The sequence below is a fragment of the Macaca nemestrina genome, chromosome 6, assembly GCF_043159975.1.
Source record: "Macaca nemestrina isolate mMacNem1 chromosome 6, mMacNem.hap1, whole genome shotgun sequence".
NCBI classification, from domain to species: Eukaryota; Metazoa; Chordata; class Mammalia; order Primates; family Cercopithecidae; genus Macaca; species Macaca nemestrina.
The window spans coordinates 2635973-2656978 of NC_092130.1; the positions used below are offsets into that span (position 1 = coordinate 2635973).

Here is a 21006-nt window from a genome sequence, read left to right on the forward strand (position 1 = left end):
TGGGAGCTGGGGGCTGGGGGCTGGAGGCTGGGAGCTGGAGGCTGGGAGCTGGGAGCTGGGGGCTGGGGGCTGGAGGCTGGGAGCTGGAGGCTGGGGGCTGGGGACTGGGGGCTGGGGGCTGGGGGCTGGAGGCTGGGGGCTGGCGGCTGGGAGTTGGGAGCTGGAGGCTGGGAGCTGGAGGCTGGGGGCTGGAGGCTGGGGGCTAGAGCTGGGAGCTGGGGGCTGGGGGCTGGAGGTTGGAGCTGTGAGCTGGGAGCTGGGGGCTGGGGGCTGGAGGTTGGAGCTGTGAGCTGGGAGCTGGAGGCTGGGAGCTGGGGCCTGGGGGCTGGAGGCTGGGGGCTGGGGGCTGGAGGTGGGGGCTGGGGGCTGAGGGCTGAGGGCTGGGGGCTGGGAGCTGGGGGCTGGGGGCTGGGGGCTGCGAGCTGGGGGCTGGGGGCTGGGGGCTGGGGGCTGGAGGCGGGGGCTGGGGGCTGGAGCTGGGGGCTGGGGGCTGAGGGCTGAGGGCTGGGGGCTGGGAGCTGGGGGCTGGGGGCTGGGGGCTGCGAGCTGGGGGCTGGGGGCTGGGGGCTGGGGGCTGGAGGCGGGGGCTGGGGGCTGAGGGCTGGGGGCTGGGAGCTGGGGGCTTGGGGCTGGGGGCTGGGAGCTGGGGGCTGGGGGCTGGGGGCTGGGAGCTGGGGGCTGGGGGCTGGGGGCTGGAGGCTGGGAGTTGGGGGCTGGGGGCTGGGGTCTGGAGGCTGGGAGCTGGGGGCTGGGGGCTGGAGGCTGGGGGCTGGAGGCGGGGGCTGGGGGCTGAGGGCTGGGGGCTGGGAGCTGGGGGCTGGGGGCTGGGAGCTGGGGGCTGGGGGCTGGAGGCTGGGTGTTGGGGGCTGGGGTCTGGAGGCTGGGAGCTGGGGGCTGGGGGCTGGAGGCTGGGGGCTGGGGGCTGGGGGCTGGAGGCTGGGAGTTTGGGGCTGGGGGCTGGGGTCTTGGGGCTGGGAGTTGGGGGCTGGGGGCTGGGGGCTGGGCGCAGGTGCAGCGGCTGGGGCTGGAGGCTGGAGGCTGGAGGCTGGGGGCTGGAGGCTGGGGGCTGGGAGCTGGGGGCTGGGGGCTGGGGGCTGGGGGCTAGAGGCTGGGAGCTGGGAGCTGGAGGCTGGGAGTTGGGGGCTGGGGGCTGGGGGCTGGAGGCAGGGGCTTGGGGCTGGGGGCTGGAGGCTGGGAGTTGGGGGCTGGGGGCTGGGGGCTGGGGGCAGGGGGCTGGGGGCTGGGGGCTGGGGGCTGGGAGCAGGGGGCTGGGGGCTGGGGGCTGGGGGCTGGGAGTTGGGGGCTGGGGGCTGGAGCCTGGGGGCTGGGGGCTGGGGGCTGGGGGCTGGGGGCAGGGGGCTGGAGGCTGGGAGCTGGAGCCAGGTGGTGCTCAAGAGCTGCTCTGCATTCACTCCTGTGACTGTGACTTCAGCAGGGCAGAGAGGCTGGTTCAGCTGGATCAGCCAGAGCCTGGCAGGGAGGCTGGGCTATATAGCTGGCTCAGAGACGGTGACACCAAATACTCCAAAACAAGCACAGGTGGTGTCTGCTTTGTACCCGTGGGATTTTAACTGATGGAGGTGACCCAGTGAGGACGTGGGGAGGCCAATGGCACTGAGAGGCCTCCTCAGGAAGGCAGGGCAGGGCATGGGGAACAGCTCGGGAATGGCCAGTTTGAACCACTCCAGTGAGCTCTGGAGTCCAGGGTGGTCCCCAGTTGTGTGGTACCTGACCCTGGGATGACTTAGGGTGAAGGAATCTTGGTTTGGTATGTGAGGCCTGGATAAAGGGGGTACTTGGGGTATAGACTGAGGACTGGCTGGTTTGCATATGAAAGGTATGTCCCCAGCCCAGTGCTTTGCTGTCCCTTAGAACTGGGGAGCCCTGGGAGGTGTGGTCTCTCCCCAGACAGGAAGACTTTCAAGGTGTCAAAATATCAAGACGTACGAAATTTTAAAAAACAAAAACATAATTAATACAGGCAGCAAGCGTGGGAAACAGTTGTGGTACAAGTAGCTTTAGATGGCAGCTATGAACGTGGTTGCAAACCTAACGGGGAGGGAAGATTACTAATCCACTATCTCAGTGGGTATGGCTATCACTTCATTCCTCACATTGATATTAAAGAAGGATAGGGGCTGGGCGTGGCGGCTCACGCCTATAATCCCAGCACTTTGGGAGGCTGAGGCAGGCAGATCATTTGAGGTCTGGGGTTCGAGACTACTCTGACCAACATGGTGAAACCCCATCTCTACTAAAAATACAAAAAAATTTAGCCATGCATGGTGGCACATGCCTGTAGTTCCAGCTACTTGGGAGGCTGAGGCAGGAGACTCACTTGAACCCGGGAGGCGGAGGCTGCAGTGAGCCGAGATCGCGCCACTGACTCCAGCTTAGGTGACAGAGCAAGATTCCATCTCAAAAAAAAAGAATAGGTTAAATATTTTATTAATGTTGATTTTGACAGGTAATAGCAGGTTGCTCAATTTTACATAATTAGAAAACATAAATATTCATGCAGAATCTAATACTGGATCAAAATTAATATCCAACTAGATTCTGTTTATTAAAGAATATCAACACTTGTCCGGGTGCAGTGGCTCAGGCCTGTAATCCCAGCACTTTGGGATGCCAAGGCAGGCAGATCACCTGGGGTTAGGAGTTCAAGACCAGTCTGGCCAACATGGTGAAACCCCGTCGTACTAAAAATACAAAAAAATTAGCCCAGCGTGATGGTGGGCACCTGTAATCCCAGCTACTCGGGAGGCTGAGGCAGAAGAATTGCTTGAACCCAGGAGGCAGAGGTTGTAGTGAGCTGAGATTGTACCACTGCACTCCAGCTTGGGTGACAGAGTGAGATTTTGTCTCAAAAAAAAATTTAAAAATAAACAGCATCTCCCGCTTGCCAAACATAAATGTTCACCAAGCCAGGGACAGTGTCTGCCTGGGCCCCGGTGGGTCCCCTGCCCAAGATAAGCCACATATACAGGGACCCAGACGGAAACTGCCAGGTCGAGACATGCTGTAGGTGGCAGGCAAGGTCGGTTTAACTGATGACCAGACACATTCTGATTTTGGAGGTAATAAAAGATGAGGCCAGGCGAGGTGGTTCATGCTTGTAATCCCAATGCTTTGGGAGGCCAAGGCAGGAGGATTTCTTGAGGCCAGGTGTTTGAGACTGGGGACAACATAGTATGACCCTGACTCTACTAGCCGAACATCTCAAGGGCTCACTGCCTCCTCCCCCAACAGAAGGTAGGCTGTGACGGTGTGATCGGCTCCAGCAAGCAGGAAGACAAGTGTGGCGTGTGTGGAGGGGACAACAGCCACTGCAAAGTGGTCAAGGGCACGTTCACACGGTCACCCAAGAAGCACGGTGAGTGAGTCCCTGCCCTCTGCCCTGGAGCCTGGATGCCTGCAGTAGCTCATGCCCAGACAGCTGCGGGCCTGACTCATCCTGGGACTGTCCAGGGTCATGACTATTCTGGGGAGGGGGAGAGGTCTGTGACAGTGATGGGGAGGGAGAATCCTAAGCCGGGGACAGCCCCAGCTGGGTGCCAGGGTGGGTGGAGAAGAGGAGAGTGGGGGCCTGAGTCACAGGAGTCAGAGTGGAGAATGCCAGTTTATGAGGATGCCCGGGTTGGGCCTTAGAGACTAGCCCAGAGGCAGCAGCTTTCCTGGTGGCCCCTCTCAGGTGGGTGCTCAAAGCCAGAGAAATACCAGCGTCCTGGGAGAGCCCCCAAGGGAACTGCTTTAAGAGCGAGGACCCTCCTTGCATTGTGCGAATTCGAGCAGCCCTTTCCCTTCTCAGTTTGCTGTGTCTTTCCACATCAAAAAAGGTTACATCAAGATGTTTGAGATCCCCGCGGGAGCCAGGCACCTGCTCATTCAGGAGGTAGACGCCACCAACCACCATCTGGGTGAGTCTCAGAGCCGGACAACTCGGCGTCCTCAAGACCTGGCTCCTCTGGGATCAATGGGCAGTGCTAGGGGTCAGGGGCCTGGGTTGTACAGCTGTGACCTGAGCCAGGGCAGCCCCTCCCCGACTTGTCCCTCTGCTCAGCCCACCTGGGCCCTTTCCCAGGGTCCTCCCTTTGTGGAGAGGCCAGGGTTTGGGATCAGAGGGCTCCACTTGGCAGCAGCTGTGAAAGGACGTATATCCAAAACATGTGTCCCTCAGCCTACAGGATGACTCCCTGTCACCTGTTCTCACGGTTGGGGTGGGAAGGCAGGCAGGGTCTGCAGGCAGCAGGGTCCTGGGCAGCCCTCCCATCCCCACAGCAAGGCAGCTGGCAGGTGGGCGCACACAGTGCACTTATATTTTCAATCCATTTAATTTTAAATTCAAGAGATTCCAGCTAAAATAGGGATTCTGGTATCTCCCGGAAATATGGATGTTCTCACACCTCTGGGTGCCCCTTTCCACGAAGCAGCACTGCCTGGGAGACTGCGCCCTCCCAGGCCACGCGGGAGGCTCTCACGGCCTGTCCGCCCTTCCCCTGCAGGTGCCTGGGCCCTGCCTTCTGGGGACTCGTGGGCCAAGGTCAGAAGTGATACCAGGGACTGCTGGGCCCCTGGATAAGTCCCTTCCCCAGTCTGAGCCCCACATTCATCCCTGTCCCCAGGAGGCTGGACAGGGTCGGGGCTCCCATGCTGCCTGACAAACACACCATGCCCTTTTGTTTTATTTTATTTTGTTTTTATTTAGAGACAGGGTCTCACTCTCTTTTGATACTCATTTTTCTTTCTTACCTTTTTTTTTTTCTTTTCTTTTTTTTTTTTTTTTTTTTGAGTCTCGCTCTGTCGCCCAGGGTGGAGTGCAGTGGCCCGATCTTGGCTCACAGCAAAACAACCTCCGCCTCCCGGGTTCACACCATTCTCCTGCCTCAGCCACCCGAGCAGTTGGGACTACAGGCGCCCGCTACCACGCCTGGCTAATTTTTTGTATTTTTACTAGAGACAGGGTTTCACCGTGTTAGCCAGGATGGTCTCCATCTCCTGACCTCATGATCCACCTCCCTCAGCCTCCCAAAGTGCTGGGATTACAGGTGTGAGCCACCGGGCCCGGCCTCTTACTCATCTTAAGGGGAAACTTTAGATTGCTACCCTAAATTCAAAAATCTGTACCACTTGCCTGAAGCAGAAAGTGAACAGAAAAGTCAGTTTCTGAACAAAAGACATTTCTGTGCCAATACTGCTTCCTGCCACCGCCTGTGGGGCTGAGGCCGCTCTCCGTGGAAAGAGAAGTCAGGGGCCTTTGCCACCAATCAGAGGCTTTGTTTGTGAGTTGACAGAATTACAGGGGACGTGGCAGGGAATGATTCTCTGACTAGTGCCCTGTTTGCAGCTCTACTCACGCCACCCGGCTGCCCCGCAGCAGCCGCCCCCCACACTGCAGAAAACATGGGGCTTCCTGGCTAGCCAAGTCCTCTGCTCCTAGATGACCTGAGTGTCGCCCAATCGGGCCAGGCCTCTTCCGGACCTGTGGGGAGCTGCTGGGGCCTCGGCTGGGCCATGGTCACTGATGGGGGTTCTGCTGCTTCAGCCGGACATCTGCTCACCCCATGGCAGGAAGCCCCTACCCCAGCAGGGTCCAGTGCTCGCCTGTCCAGCAGATGCCCTGCACTGGGTAGAGACCCTTCCCAGCCATCCTGCCCAGGGTGGCCTCTAAGTGCCCACTGAGTGCTCCCAATAGGCTGTCGGTAGGTGGCCTTGGCAGCTACTGAGTGGCTTCCAAGGGGAGCCGGCACCTCCAGGGCTGGTGGGGGCAGAGGCTGTGAGTCAAGGGTAATCTGGTCCCAAGGGAGCAGTGATGGGCAAGCAGGGCTCCCAGAGCCCTTTGGGCTGTCGTGGCACAGAGGAAACTGGCGGGGGGCAGCCAGAGAGATGAGGGGTCTGGCTGCCCACCACTCCCCGACCAGCCCAAACCAGTGGGCCTGGGTCCTGCCCTTGGGTGACCACAACAGGCGACTTGGTCTTGCCATTCTCAGCCGTCAAGAACCTGGAGACAGGCAAGTTCATCTTAAATGAAGAGAATGACGTGGATGCCAGTTCCAAAACCTTCATTGCCATGGGCGTGGAGTGGGAGTACAGGGACGAAGACGGCCGGGAGACGCTGCAGACCATGGGCCCCCTCCACGGTACCATCACTGTTCTGGTGAGTCTGGGCAGGGCTGGGCCCAGGCGGGGGTGTGGGTGGCCACTGGGGGAGGGATGGGGGTGCCTGGGACACTGAGCCTCCTGACCCTTCAGGTCACACTCTGCATGGCCCCTTTGGCCTGCCCTTGGCTCCAAGGGGCTCCGACTTCATCAGAGCCAGGAAGGGACATGCGTCCACGAGTCGGGGCTCTGGACCCCACATGGCCCCTAGGTGACCTTGGGCACACTCGACCTTTGAGGGTTTCGGTTTCACCATCTGAATGACATTCACAGCTGCCATCAGCATGCTCGTTCGAGTGTGCTGTTACGCTGGAACCTGGTAACACTCCGGGAGGTGACAGTCAGGGTCCGGGAAGCTAGATGCCCAGACCCAGGCTGCGCTGGAGTGCGTCTCTAAGCAGGATGGGACCCCAGATCTCCTGGTTATAGAAAAGTACCAAGGGGCTGGGTTTTCAAATCACTTTTTTTTTTTTACATGGTTTCGACGAGGTCAGATCACTTTTTAAAATTTAATTTTAACTGCATAGGGATATCTTTTATTTGTCAAAAAAGGTACACATCGGCTGGGCGCGGTGGCTCACGCCTGTAATCTCAGCACTTTGTGAGGCCGAGGCGGGCGGATCACGAGGTCAGGAGACCGAGACCATCCTGACTAACATGGTGAAACCCCGTCTTTACTAAAAATACAAAAAATTAGCCGGGCCTGGTGGTGCACACCTGTAGTCCCAGCTATTCGGAGGCTGAGGCAGGAGAATGGCATGAACCCGGGAGGCGGAGCTTGCAGTGAGCCGAAATCGCGCCACTGCACTCCAGCCTGGGCGACAGAGTGAGACTCCATCTCAAAAAAAAAAATATATATATACCCATCACAAATAAGGCTCTCGTGCTCTGGAGCCCCTCCCCTAAGGTGGGCATGCTGGCATTGGGATTAATCTGCCAGGCCCCAGCGCTCCACACGTGGGTGCACCTGTAAGCAGGTGCAGCAGTGAGCCAGGTATGCCCCGTGTACCCCATGCCACCCTGCCCGCCTCACCTGCAGTGACTTCTTGCCCCCTGAAAGTGCCTTTGGTGACGTGCCTGCATCAGTGTGTGAGCAGTTGGTCCTCGGTACTCGCGGTTTCTGTATTTGCAAATTCATCTGCTCACTACCATTGATTTGTGAGCCCCAAATGGACATGCACAGAGCGGTGAAGTGTGAGTTCCCTGACACACGTGTTCCCAGTGGAGGTGGAAGCAACTCGGCACGCTGTCTGCTTGTTTCCGCTCTCATCCCACAAATGGGTTCTTTCTGCAGTCTGTTGAGTGTCATATATGTCACATTTTGTGCTACTTTGGGGGTGATTTCACTGTTTAAAATCACCCCGAGCCTATTGCTGAAGTGCTGTCCAGTGTTCCGAAGCCCAGGAAGTGGTGTTGTCTTAAGAAGAAAATACATGTGTTGAATAAGCTTCGTTCAGGCATGGGCTGCAGTGCTATTGACTGAGTTCAGTGTTAATGAATCACAGTCAATATCAAATAAAGTGTCTTTAAACAGACTCACAAATAGGCCAGGCGCAGTGGCTCATGCCTATAATCCCAGCACTTTGGGAGGCCAAGCCAGGTGTATCACCCGAGGTCAGGAGTTCAAGACCATCCTGGCCAACATGGTGAAACCCCGTCTCTACTAAAAATACAAAAATTAGCCAGACGTGGTGGCAGGCACCTGTAATCCCAGCTACTTAGGAGGCTGAGGCTGGAGAATGGCTTGAACCCGGGAGGCGGAGGTTGCAGTGAGCCGAGATCATACCACTGCACTCCAGCCTGGGCTACAAGAGTGAAACTCCATCTCAAAAACAAAAACAAACAAAAAAATACACTCACACAGAAAACCAGGTTATATATTGATTGAGTAACAAAAATGTTGAGACAGAGGCTCACGGGAACCTCTCCGTGTGCCCCTGGGGTAAAGGCTCTGTGTTCATGAATGCGGTGCTCAGGGCAACTTCATGGACGGTAGCTGCCATGATTGATGAGACTCCTCTGGAGTCGGCCTCGGCTGCCGTTCCTAAGCTGGCTGGGGAGGAAGCGCGGAAGGCAGGCCAGGCACATCAAGGCCTCTTGGGCTGGCACAGGTCATCCCGGCGGGAGACAGCCGGGTCTCACTGACGTACAAATACATGATCCATGAGGACTCACTCAATGTCGACGACAACAATGTCCTGGAAGATGACTCTGTGGTCTACGAGTGGGCCCTGAAGAAGTGGTCTCCGTGCTCCAAGCCCTGTGGCGGAGGTGAGGGGGTCTCGGAGTTGGGGACCTGGGTGACATGAGGGTGGCCACGAGAAGGTAGGGAGCCTCCCTGGGGTGGGGCCCAGCGTGAGCAGGGACCTTTGCCTGGGTGGGTGAGGGCTTAGTGGCACTGGAGGGGCCAGCAGGTGGGCAGGAAGGGTGGGTGCTGGGGCATTGGGTCCAAGGTGGCCGAAGGGCGTGTGGGGCATGGACCGTGTATGTATTTGTGGGCCCGCTTCAGTGTGGGGGTGACAGGCTGGCCTGGCGGGAGGTTGATGTGGGGGCGGCTCAGAAGGATCACGCCATGGCATTGGCAGGATTGCACAGGCAAGACTCCGGCAGTGCAGATGCCACCCCCAGAGGCTTCTCCCTCTGTTCACTGGGAAAAGCCTCCCAGATGTTTCTGGGGCAGGGCTGAGCGCAGAGGGGTCCTACCCACATTGGACCCCAGATGTAGGACACAGAGGTGGACAGGAAGCACTGATCTGTCCTGCGTACTCACTGCTCCTGGGGGCTGGGCAATACCAGGCAAGTGGCCATGACAGACCTCCCTTGATGCCATGCTGAGCCCACACCTGGAGGACAAGGAGCTCACCAAGAGGTGGGGTCATTCCCTGGCCCAGGCAGAAGGAAGGGTCCGGGTCCTCTTCCGGGGCCCCCGTGCACCCCTGGCCCTACACCAGGCCTGGATTCATCAGTACATCCACTCCTGGTGATTCCCGCGAATCTCCTGGGCCTGTCTGCTCTTCCCGTCTTCCTGGCCATTCCCCTGGTCCTGGCACCTTCCTCTGGACTGGCCCTTGTGTGTCCACTCTCACTCTAAAGTGACCTTTTGAGGGGACACATCAGACAGTGTCTCTTCCTGGTGTCACAGTCTTCAGCAGCTTTCTCTATTCTCAGAATAAAAACCAAAATGCTCCTCATGGCCTCCAGGGTTGGGGCAACTTATTGGCCTCTCCCGGTATATTTCCACCCTGTGCCTCACCCCCCGGTCCTGGCCACGCTGGCCTTGAGGGCTTTTCCTGGACACACCGTGTCCCCCCTTGGGTCCTCTGCGCAGGCTTCTCCTCGCCTGAGCCCCTCCACCAACTTTCCACCACGTCAGCCTCCCAGCCTCCGCTTCCTGATGCCTCCAGGCACCCAGAGGAGGTCGGGCTTTATCCCCGTGCTTTCTTTGGTCTCACCCAGCAGGCCAGGGTTTTGCAGCCTGGGCATCTCTGACATTTTGGGCTCTGTCACTCTCCGCCATGGGGGCTGTCCTGTGTACTGTGGGGTGCCGAGCAGTACCCCTGGCCTTTGCCCACCAGATGCCAGTAGCACCTCTTCCCCCAGTTATGACAACCAAAAATGTCCCAGACATGGCCAAATGTCCCCTGCTGGAGAAAATCACCCAGGTTGAGCACAGCTGCTCCGGGCCTGTGGGAGGAAGCATGCGGGCTGCGGGCCCAGTGCTTCCCCGGTCCTGGCTTGCACCAGGCCTGCTGGGCATGTGAGGTCAAGGTAGACGCGGTGCCCTAGCAGTAGAGAGGAAATAGGGCCTCCACTCTGACCCAGGAGCCCAGTGAGGGAGAAGCAGCCTAGGGGAGAAAGTAGCTTCTCTGCTGCCCTCCCGCCCCTCCGCCTGGGGCACACCAAGCCTCCCCGCAGCCAGCCGCAGGCTCGATGCCCTGCCCACCCTTATCGTCATCACAAGGGTGAGCAGGAGAATGAGGCCAGCACTGCTGGTGAAGCCCACCCCTCCTTGCCCCATGGGTGGGGCGTGCTGCCCCACCGAGCCCCTTCGAGCTCTCTGTCTTCAGGGTCCCAGTTCACCAAGTATGGCTGCCGCCGGAGGCTGGACCACAAGATGGTGCACCGCGGCTTCTGTGCCGCCCTCTCGAAGCCCAAAGCCATCCGCCGAGCGTGCAACCCGCAGGAGTGCTCCCAGCCAGTGTGAGTGCCCCCGCCTCGGGCTCCCACTAGAGGCGAGAGGCCAGGGGCCACCAGGGGTCCCATGCTTGGAGGTGTGGGGCCTGGGCCTGGCATCCTCCAGGGCATTTGACAAAGTCTCTCTCACCACATTTCATGGAACCTAAGATGCTGCAGGGCAGAAGGTGCACACCAGCTTCAGACCCACCAGACTGAACAGTTATGTGCATCTTAGACGTGACAAGAAACAGTGATGCCCAGATGGGGAAAAGGAGGTTCAGAGGCCCGGGGCTTGCCTCCTGGCCCTGTCATAGATGTTTCTTAAATAGTGGCTTTGATGCTCAGGCCCTGGGGCTGGGCCCAGCTGCATTTCTGGGCCCAGGGACCTCAGTGGGGAAGACGGTTGGTAAATGGGCAGGTGGGAGCCACATAGGACAGGGTGCTGAGGGAATCCACAGTGCTCTTGAACTCTGCCCAGAAGGATTTGTGACATCAGCAGAAGGTGAGGCCAGGTAGCAGGGCCCAGACCCTAAGGAGGCTGGGAAACCTCTTGAGGCCAGGGCCCTCCACAGCCACCAGCTCCACCAAGGTCTCCCAGTGCTGAAATGCATGGGACTCATCATCAGTAGGACCTATGGCAGCTGAGCCTCAGTTTCCCCTCTGTGCAAGCCTGGATGGCCAGCATCTTAGTGAGAATAAGAGAAGGTGCACCGGGGAGGGGAGCAGGCTGCCCTCTGTTCTCGCTGTCTACCTGGGCTGCAGAGAGCAGCGCTGGAGCTCAGCGAGCGGGTTCTCCAGGTGCTGCAGAGGCCTGACCGTGCACTGCTCTGCCCTGGCAGGTGGGTCACAGGCGAGTGGGAGCCATGCAGCCACAGCTGTGGGCGGACAGGCATGCAGGTACGCTCCATGCGCTGCATTCAGCCCCTACACAACAACACCACCCGCTCCGTGCACACCAAGCACTGCAACGACGCCCGGCCCGAGAGCCGCCGGGCCTGCAACCGCGAGCTCTGCCCTGGTCGTTGGCGAGCCGGGCCCTGGTCCCAGGTGAGCAATCCCCCAATCCCGTGTCCTCAGCTCCCAAACTGAGCTTGGGTGGGACTGGGGTGACCAGAGCATTCCCCTTTGGCAGTGGATCTGGATGTAGCTGCTGTCCTGAGCCATATCCTGTAGGTTTCATGGCACCAGTGGGTGCCACGTGGTCAGTGCTGCGCTAAGAAACCAGTGGAATGTGTGTCTTTACTGCACAGGCAGGGGCTTCTGTCTGATACGGCATCTGGAATCCCAGGAAACTGAGGGTAGCCTGGGCTCCAAGGCCCAGTGGGATGTTCAGGGCTTCAGGATCCTAGGGGAGGCCTGGGTCTCATGCAGAGGTGGGAGGGGTATCTAGGAGGCCAGCCAAACTTGCAGGAGGGGAGATCAGCAGGGCGTGCTTAGGCTTGTGCTGGGAGGAAGAATGAGGATGGACTGAAGGGCTATAGGGGTGGTCCTAGAGGCAGGGCCTGAGAGCCAGCCGAGGCCAGACCAGAGCTGACGTGAGCTCTGACAGCCCAGTCACATGTAGGGCCCACGCTGGCAGAGCTGGAGGAGCATGTGTCAGGGGCTCCCCAAGACCACCGTCAGGCTCAGTAATCCACTAGGAGGACTCAGACTCAGAAGCGGGACTCAGGGACTCAGAAGCGGGATTCGCGGACTCGCAGTTGCAGGGGCTTACAGTGAAAGGATACAGAGTAGAATCGGGATAAAGAAGTCACAGGTGAGGAGGTTGGGAGGAATCCAGGCGCAGGCTCCCGGTGTCCCCTCCCAGTGGGGTCACAGAAATGCCCTGAATTCTCCCTGCACCCATGTGTGGCAATGCACGTGAAATGCTGCCAACCAGGGAAGCCCACCAGAGCTTGGGCGTCCAGGCTTTTCACTGGGGTCAGCTACGTAGGTGTGACCTCAGACTTTAGAGGAAAAGCAGGTGTTCTCCATCCATCATCGCTGGTGTGAACTACCAAGACCAACTGGTACTGTGTGACCGAAGGCCTCAAGCATGCAAAAGCACTCTTAATGGGTGGAACCTTCCATGAGCTTGGTTCCCAGGAGCTGCACAAGGACTGGGCACAATGGCTTATCCCTGCAATCCCAGCACTTTGGGCGGCGAGGCGGGTGGATCGCTTGGGTTCAGGTGTTAGAGACCTGCCCGGGCAGCATGGCAAAACACCGTCTTTACAAAAAATTTAAAAAATTAGCCAGGTGTGGTGGTGTGTGCCTGTACTCCCTGCTCCTCAGGAGGCTAAGGTGGGAGGATTGCTTGAGCCTGGGAGGTGGAAGTTGCAGTGAGCTGATACTGTGCCACTGTACTCCAGCCTGGGCCACATAGTGAGATCCTGTCTCAAAACCAATAACAAAAGGAAAACAAAAACAAAAACCGGCCTTTGTTGGGAATGTGCAGGCTTTGAGCAATGCAGGTCTGCTGAGTCGGCCTTGTCCTGCGCATGTGGTGAGGACTGGAGAGTTTTCCTTGGGCAGGGCTGGGCATGACTGCTCCTTCTGGCACCTCCCTGGTCAGTGTGGCAGAGCAGCAGGGGTGCTGGGGGCCGCAGGAGCCAGTGAGGGCACCAGTGGTAGAGCCTTGTGTCCAGGACTGTGGGGTGCTTACTGGCACCTCCTAGGCTGAGTCAGAGCTTTCACAGTGCCCCACCCCAACCCCTGCCCAGGGCACAGCAGGTTTTCCTGGGCCCTGGACCTCCTCCAGCCAGAGAAGGGAGGCTGTCATTGAGAGCCCAGCAGTGCCAGGCCTATGCCAGTCTGTGTATGGGCAGAGAGACAGGCATGTGGGTCCCTTCTTTAGACCCCAGGAGATTGGAGCAGCCCCCGAGGGTGGGGCAAGACAGCCTCTAACCCCACTCTCCCCACTGTCCCACATGTCCTCCTGAGTGCCTGGGTCATGTGCCTGGGGACCGTGGGCTCCTCCAGCTCTGCCAGTGTGGGCCCTGCATGGGAGGTGAACCCTGCCTGGCGACTCTCCCCCTGCAGTGCTCGGTGACCTGTGGCAACGGCACTCAGGAGCGGCCAGTGCTCTGCCGCACCGCGGACGACAGCTTTGGCATCTGCCAAGAGGAGCGGCCTGAGACGGCGAGGATCTGCCGGCTTGGCCCCTGTCCCCGTAAGCCCTCTCTCTGCAGCTCCTGCCCCTGCTCCCAGCATGCAGCCGTCCAGGGCGGGGTTGTCGGACTTGGTTCAGGCAAATCTGGCTCTTGCCAGAGAGTAGCTGGACACAGCATCTGTGAGTGGAGAAGCGGAGCACTGAGGCCAGGTCTGAACCTTTGCCCGTCAGGAAATGGAGGGAGCTGTGTGGAGCCGACTCGCCCCTGCCTGCTTTCAGGGCACTGCAGACTCGCGGTGACAGCAGGAATTGGTCAGCTAGGGAGTGCCTGGTACCCATGGTGTAGGGGGTGCCTGTGTGAGTAGGGGGTGCCTGTGTGAGTAGAGGGTGTGCTCTGTGCCCTTCGAGGAGAACCAGAATACCCACTGCTCACAGATGCCTGGCCAAATGCTGTACATGGGCCACGTCTAAGGTCTCCACACAGCTCAAGACTAGACCCTGCCTGCCACAGTTCCCTTCTACAGTGGAGGGGGCTCTGGGGGGTCTAGGCACCTGCCCCCAGTTGCGGAGCGTGGGTCCGGGATCTCTCATTCCCACGGCTCTGCTCTGTCCAAGGCACCTGCCCCCAGTTGGGGAGTGTGGATCCGGGATCTCTCATTCCCATGGCTCTGCTCTGTCCAAGTTTTCGGGGAGCTCAGAGCTGGAGTCGAGTCAGCAGGTGGAACCTGGGGAGGGGGCAGGGTGCAGAGGCAGAGAAGCTGGCCCAGAAAAGGAGGCGGCAGGGCCTGCATGCCAGGGCAGCGGGAGAGACGGGATCGCTGAGACCCAGGATGCCGTCAGGAGGGGCAGGAGGTGGGCGTGGACTTGGCAGTGAGGACCATTTCTGGGGGGGAGGGGGTTGATGGGGAGGCTGGGACGGGAAGGCCTTGAATGACACTTCCCCAGGACCCTGGGGAGACCCGGAGCCTCTCTGCCTGGGGTGGGGGCCCCAGCCTGGTGCCCCGCAGCCGCAGCCCCTCTCTCCTCCCTCTAGGAAACATCTCAGACCCCTCCAAGAAGAGCTACGTAGTTCAGTGGCTGTCCCGCCCGGACCCCGACTCGCCCATCCGGAAGATCTCGTCAAGTAACCGACCCGTTTATAACTCTGCCTCTGCCCTCCAGTGCATGCCCTGCGCCCTGTGGAGCTTGCCTTGGGCCCCCCTCCTCTCTGTCTATGGAAAGCTCCCCTGACTCTCCGGGCGCGCTCTGGGGTGACCGTTTTCTCCCGGGCCTCTGAGCTCGGCGTCTGCTCCGGGCCACGCTGCCTGCTGGCGGGGCCAGCCTCGCCGAGGCGTGGCAGGGGCTCGGGCCTCTGCTGGGGCCGGAACCTGGTTGGTGATGGCTTGTGAAGGGGCAAAGATCTGTCGTGGTTGCAGGAGGGGCCGGTGGCCAAAGGGCGACCGTCTGTCCGGGCCGAGCCCGCCCCCAGCCCCGCCCACCCTTGAGGCGCGGCCTGGGGGGTTTCGGGGGCGCGGTCTTGCGTCGTGCGGGGACCCCACCCCGAGTTTCCGGCACTGCCAGGGGCTTCCCGGCTGCCACCGCTGTCGCTGCTGCTGCTGACCCTTTGCTGAGCGTGTCCTTCTGACTCGTGACACTCTGGCCTGCGTCCACCCGGCCTTTGCGCAACTCACAGCCCCGCCCGGCCCGGCCCTGGCCCGCGGGGGTCCGGTCACGGAGGCGGCAGAGGGGCGCGTCCCTCCGGGTCGGGGCGTGGGGACCCTCCCCACCTCCACTGTCCGCCCATTAGCCCCAATGGCCTTTTCTCATTCGCGCACAGGACCCCTCCGTAGGGCTGAGAGAGAATGTCTGGTGCGGGCCTGCCTCGCCTCCCAGTGTGAACCACTACAGAATTACCTCAATTTTTATTGCTTTTTTGCTTAGAAAAACTATGTAGAAAATGCCTTAAAGTTGAAAGGTAACAGGATTGGCTGCTAGCTCCAGCTTCAGAGGGGGAACGTGGGCCAGGCCGAAGGCAGGGAAGGTATAGGGGAGCTGGCGTGTTCATCCACCTTTGCCAAGGTTAAGGTTTCCAAGTGCAGGCGGCTTCTCTCCCTGGGCTGAGCGGTGCGCACGGCCCGTCTCTGCGGGCTGGAGTCGGCCCTGATGCCCCCCGGCCAGTCGGCGCTGACTGTTGCATGGAGCCCCCGAGGGTGCTCCACAGCGCGGCCTTACACCCGGGGGGCGACCCCCTGGGCCCTGAGCCGCGATCCATGTAGCACTCCGCCCCGCCCCTCCACCCCAGCCACCGCCTCTGTTCACACCGCACCCCTGCCGGGCGGCCGGCCCCTACCCCTGCGGCTCTGACTACTGTTCTGTAAATAACTGGTGTGCACCTGCGTACTAATCTCACGACTGTTAACTTCCAACTTTGACGAGGCCATGCAAGCGACGCGTGCGACTGGGGAAGGTGCAATACTGTCCTGGGCATATGCACTTTGGTTTATCAGGGATATTTTATTAGTGTTTTGTATGTATTTAATGACGTATTCTATAGGTTCCATTGTCGTTGCTTTTCTGGTTTTTTTTTTATTTTTATTTTTATGAGACGTTAGCGTGTGCCAAAGTGACTGTGAAAATGACCTTTTATTCTTACTAATGATGGAAAGACCTCCTGTCATGCATCCCACAAATAAACTCAATAAAAGTTCCGTAAAACTGGGTGCGTGGGTTTGGCAAGCTGATGGCTCCTTCTCTTTTTCACGGCCCAGACACTGAGGAGTGGTGGGCCCTCACTCAGTAGCATTAATCACCCCGGTTTCGACTTTACTGCCCCACACTCCCCACTGCCCAAGATAGATATTTAGGGTCCCTCCCCCTGAAAGGTATATCTCCCCTCCCCAGGCATTTTCCAAAATCTGATAGCAAATCATGCAGACACTCCACCGTGATTCCGGGTTTTGAATCATGTCAAATGAGCACCTCGCAAGAATATCTAGGTTCTATATGGAGGTCTCCTCGTCAGGTAAAGGGACGGAGATGGGTTTCTCCTCATCTTGGGCGCAGAGCCTGTGGAGTGGGAATGTAGGGTCAGTAGCCCAGACATTGCTGGTCCAGGTCACCTGCCGTGAGCCACCAGCAGGTCACTACCCTGGCTCCAGGCACAGTTCTCAGCCTTGGGCTACTTGTTCAGGAAGGGAGAGGTGCCCAGCTGTCTCAGGTGGGGGCTGGGCCAGCCCCGGGAAAGCCTGGGTCGGGAGACGGGACAGGGCAGTGGTGGCTCTCTGGGCAACCGGCCTGCCCATGTCTTCTAAGGTCTTCCCAGGCAGCCACAGGGCCTGTGTTCTCTCACATTGCTGACAATGGCCAGAAAGAGGGTCTGGGTTCAACAGGGACCTCCTGACCTGGGGCCCAGGCTGTGCCCTGCCCGTGGGAGTCTCACTTCTCCATTTTCTGTACCACTGAGGAGTCCCACCAGGGAGGGGGAAGAAAGCGTGGGAGACCATGAGAAAGAACAGTGGGGAGCAGCCCAGCATCATGGGGACAGGCCTTGGGTGTAGGGCCAGGCCCAGGGGCTAGCTTGGGGAGAGAGTAACTATGGTAGCGATGGCTGAGTTCAGCCTGCCCAGAGCTCAGACCACTGATCATCAAAAGGAATCGAAGCTTAAGGGAGACAAGGAGCATCAGGGAAAATTGGGTCCGACAGTGCTTCCCTCCACTCAGTCTCTCTTCCCAGAGATGGGTCAGGAGCAACTCCCGCTAAGAGGCTCCTAGGCCCGGGCTGGAGACACCGCCTACAGCCAGCTGCTGAGGAGGGCGCATCTGGAGGAGGGTGCCTCTTGCTTTTTTAACCAGCTGCATGACCTTTTGAATGTTGGCATGGGTGCCTGAGCCCATCACTCCTTTATTGAGAAATGAGAATGAGGTATTCTCCATCCAGCATTTTCCAAAGCATGGGAAATGGAAGGTGATTTGGTGGTGCATAAACATAGCCCGGGCTGCACTGCACTGAGCCGTCCCTTCCTAGTTCCCTTTCTACTTTACCGTGACCTCAGGAAGAAAGCCTCGCTTGCTACCAGCTTTAGCCTCTCACATTTGCTCATTTCCCTTCAGCTCAGAGCCTGGCAGGCAGGAGTCTCTCTCTAGAATTTGATGAGTTAAAGTTTGACTTTGAAATTGACTTAAAAGGACTTAAAACTTTTTTTTTTGGTATTCCTATTTAGGGTTACCTTTGTTCACTGCAGTAGTTTTCCATGAGTGGTGGTAGTATAAGGTCTTCTCCTAAAACAAATTTTAAGTTTAAAAAGGAGTTGATTTAAAGGATATGACTAAGCAAATAATAATACAGGTGCTGTTCAGGTGTAGCCAAGATTGTGGCAGTAGCCCACAGTGACTTAAGTTTATGAAAACTGTGTTTACTCTCAATGCTTGACTGTCACTCACTGGAAGACAATAGGTCTCGCTACTTAATTGCTGCTGGAAACGGCTGAAGATCAAGTATCATAAAACCACAGTGATCATCTTGGCAGAGAGGCGTCGCCAGTCATTGTCTCAGGCGCGTCACTCTCCTCTGTGGTCTGTGATAATACTTAAAAATGCACAAACCCTGGGGTATCTTTCAGATCAGTTGGTCGTGATTGCTTTGAAATTTTTCTAGGCTATTTTGAATTTTTTGTGGGATATTTGCATAGTCAAGCTCTTGGCCAGGATTTTATTTCAATTTTGTATTTACTCATTGACGTATTTTTATTTTTAAAAACTAAGAGCAATGCCACCCACTGTTGGGAGAAAATCAGACATAGAAGGTCCAGTATGTAGGACGGGCACAGTGGCTCACGCCTGTAATCCCAGCACTTTGGGAGGCCGAGGCGGGCGGATCACAGGGTCAGCAGATCGAGACCATCCTGGTTAACACAGTGAAACCCCATCTCTGCCAAAAATACAAAAAAATTAGCCGGGCGAGGTGGCGGCGCCTGTAGTCCCAGCTCCTAGGGAGGCTGAGGCAGGAGAATGGCGTGAACCCAGGAGGCGGAGCTTGCAGTGAGCTGAGATCGCGCCACTGCACTCCAGCCTGGGGGACAGAGCGAGACTCTGTCTCAAAAAGATAAAAATAAAAATAATAAAAAATTTAAAAGTCTAGTATGTAGACTAGGTGGAAGGGGGACCCCACCTGGGGCTGCTGCCCCTCACATTACGGACATTTACAGAGCACTTTCTCATGCCTAGCTCTGACCTAGGCATGCACTTGACCCAGGATCTGTCAGTCTTTTCTGTGAAGGGCCAAGTAGTAAATATTTTGGGCACTGGAGCCCACATGGTCTCTGTCACGGGACTCAGCTCTGCCTTTAGAGTGGGAAAGCAGCTACAAATAAGGAATGCATGGGCTGGGCACAGTGGCTTACACCTGTGATCCCGGCACTTTGGGAGGTCTTGGCGGATCACAAGGTCAGGAGTTCGAGACCAGCCTGGCCAACACACTGAAACGCTGTCTCTACTAAAAATATGAAAATTAGCCGGGCGTGGTGGCACACACCTGTAGTCCCAGCTACTCAGGAGGTTCTTGAACCCAGGGGGCGGAGGTTGCAGTGAGCCAAGATCGCGCCACTGCACTCCAGCCTCAGTGACAGAGCAAGACTTCATCTCAAAAAAAAGAGAAATGCATGGGCATGGCCCTGATCCAATAAAACTTTATTTACAAAACCAGGTGGAGGGAGGGACTTGGCACACTAGCCATAGGTGGCCCACCACTGTACCAGGTTGATGTGATTCCTGCTTTTCAGGGATCCCAGCCTGGTAGGGAAGACAGTGAGGGAGTGGAGATGTGGATAAATGTGTAATACCAGCCTTACTTGTGTGAAGGAAAAAGCACGGGCAACAGGAGAGGGGACAGTGTGCGGCCGGGGTGTCCCTCCCAGCACCATCAGGCCCAGGCTCCCTCCTTTGTCAAAGCCTGTGGGGTAGGGGGTGGGGAGGCTGCCATCAGCTCTTATCCAGGACCCCCAGTGTTCCCCTGAGGGTGGGGCTCAGTGTTTCACACCTTCAGCCTCCCAGGCTGCTGGAGAGGATGGGGTGGGGCAGGGACGGGAGCCCTGTGTCTCCTCCACCCACCGTCAAACAGCACCATCATGTCTGACACCATCATGTCTGAGTCTATCTGTGTCATATATTGGGCATCTGTGTAAGAGTTTTATCTGAGAAAAGCCTTCTGCCAGTTGCAAAATCCTGACAGCCACATCTCAGGATCTTCCGATTTGACTTCTGGCATCTCCCCTGGGCACCAGGCCCTCCCCCTTCCTCCCTGGCATTGTGAGCATGGTTCTTGGGCTCAGTGTCAGGGAGACCCACACTTCTCCTGATGGCTGATGGGTTTTAACTCCCTTTTCATGGTGGACCTGCAGCCAGTCATGTGTTCTCCTTATTTTGGCTGCTTAGAAGCTCAGGGCCAAAGTTGGGCGCCCTCTGATGCATGGGCCTCTCTGCGTTCTTCTTGCCTAGAGCTTTGCTATTTTTAGGTTCAAAATTTACCTGTTTTGAACTTCCTCAGTTATTCACATTGATCTGTTTCATATCTTATCTTTTTTATGCCTTTATGCATTATTTGGTTCACTGTTTTAGGCTCTGGGGCTCTGCCCTTCGGAGCTTTCAGGATAATGAAATCGTCTGGCACTAGTCACGTATCTGAAAATTAGATGTGAGCAATCTTGCATCTGGGAAGGCACAGCCGCTGAGACCGTGTGCTGCAGAGACCTGCTCAAGGAGGTCAGGCGATGCCTGCCTGAGGAAGATGTGCTCCCGCTGCCCCTGAAGGAGGAAGGCTGGTAGCTGGAGGCAGGACAGAGGCATTGCATGTGCAAAGACCCTGTGGCCAGAAGGAGGTCCATGCAGAGCAAGGAGTCTAAGGCCAGAGGGAGGCTGGAGAGGTGAAGGGGACAGGTTAGGGGCTTCAAGTGAGGGCAGGGGGTGGGGGGAGTGTGCCATGGTCACATCTTCAGTGAGAAAACAGCATTCTGACTGAAGCAGGATAGCTAGATGACATGGGTAAAGAATGGACACAGACCCCTCCCATAGTGCAGCCAAGAGGTCGCTCAGCCAGGGTGGAGGTGGGAGAGGGGGAGGAACAAGGGCATATCTGAGAGTTTCTAGGACAGGGCACCCAGGTATTTGGCTTGTGTTCCTGAAACACCATGCACCGAGACGGGGGGTGGGGGGTGCAGCAGAAGCCCTAAGCTCACGCTGCAGGGGTTGGGTCTCAGAGGCTTTTGGGACCCACAGGCGCTTAGTGGATTTGGCTTGTAGCAAGTCTGAAGCTTCAGGGGTTTGGGGCTGGTGGTCTGTCACCAGCTTCTAAGGGAAAATTACAGGTTGGAGCAGTGGCCATTAAGAAGCAGGAGAACATCAGAACCACTGGCCCTCGATGGGAGGAGGGGGGTCTTGTCTGTTATTGTGGGGAGTTTCAACGGGTTGGACAGCTTCAGGTGTAGATGGTGCCATATGTTGGTGTATGGGATAACTGTAAGATGTGGCTCCCATCCAGTGCCTGACCCTTTCTCCCTCCCTTGCTTCCTTTTGTCCCTCCCTCCCTTTCCTTTTCTCCTTCCTTTCCT

At 57.7% G+C, this 21006-nt stretch overlaps 1 protein-coding gene across 1 annotated transcript in view; it reads left to right on the top strand.

The window, feature by feature from the left end:
* The window catches only part of LOC105484013 (ADAM metallopeptidase with thrombospondin type 1 motif 2), a 235700-nt gene that overhangs the window by 209773 nt on the left and 4921 nt on the right, over window positions 1–21006 (top strand). Inside the window, exons 14-21 of the mRNA XM_011745152.3 lie at window positions 3253–3376; window positions 3840–3920; window positions 5991–6157; window positions 8271–8430; window positions 10227–10359; window positions 11175–11382; window positions 13357–13486; window positions 14460–14549. Of these exons, the coding sequence (XP_011743454.2) occupies window positions 3253–3376; window positions 3840–3920; window positions 5991–6157; window positions 8271–8430; window positions 10227–10359; window positions 11175–11382; window positions 13357–13486; window positions 14460–14549 (1093 nt within the window). The remainder of the gene's footprint in view (window positions 1–3252; window positions 3377–3839; window positions 3921–5990; window positions 6158–8270; window positions 8431–10226; window positions 10360–11174; window positions 11383–13356; window positions 13487–14459; window positions 14550–21006) is intronic.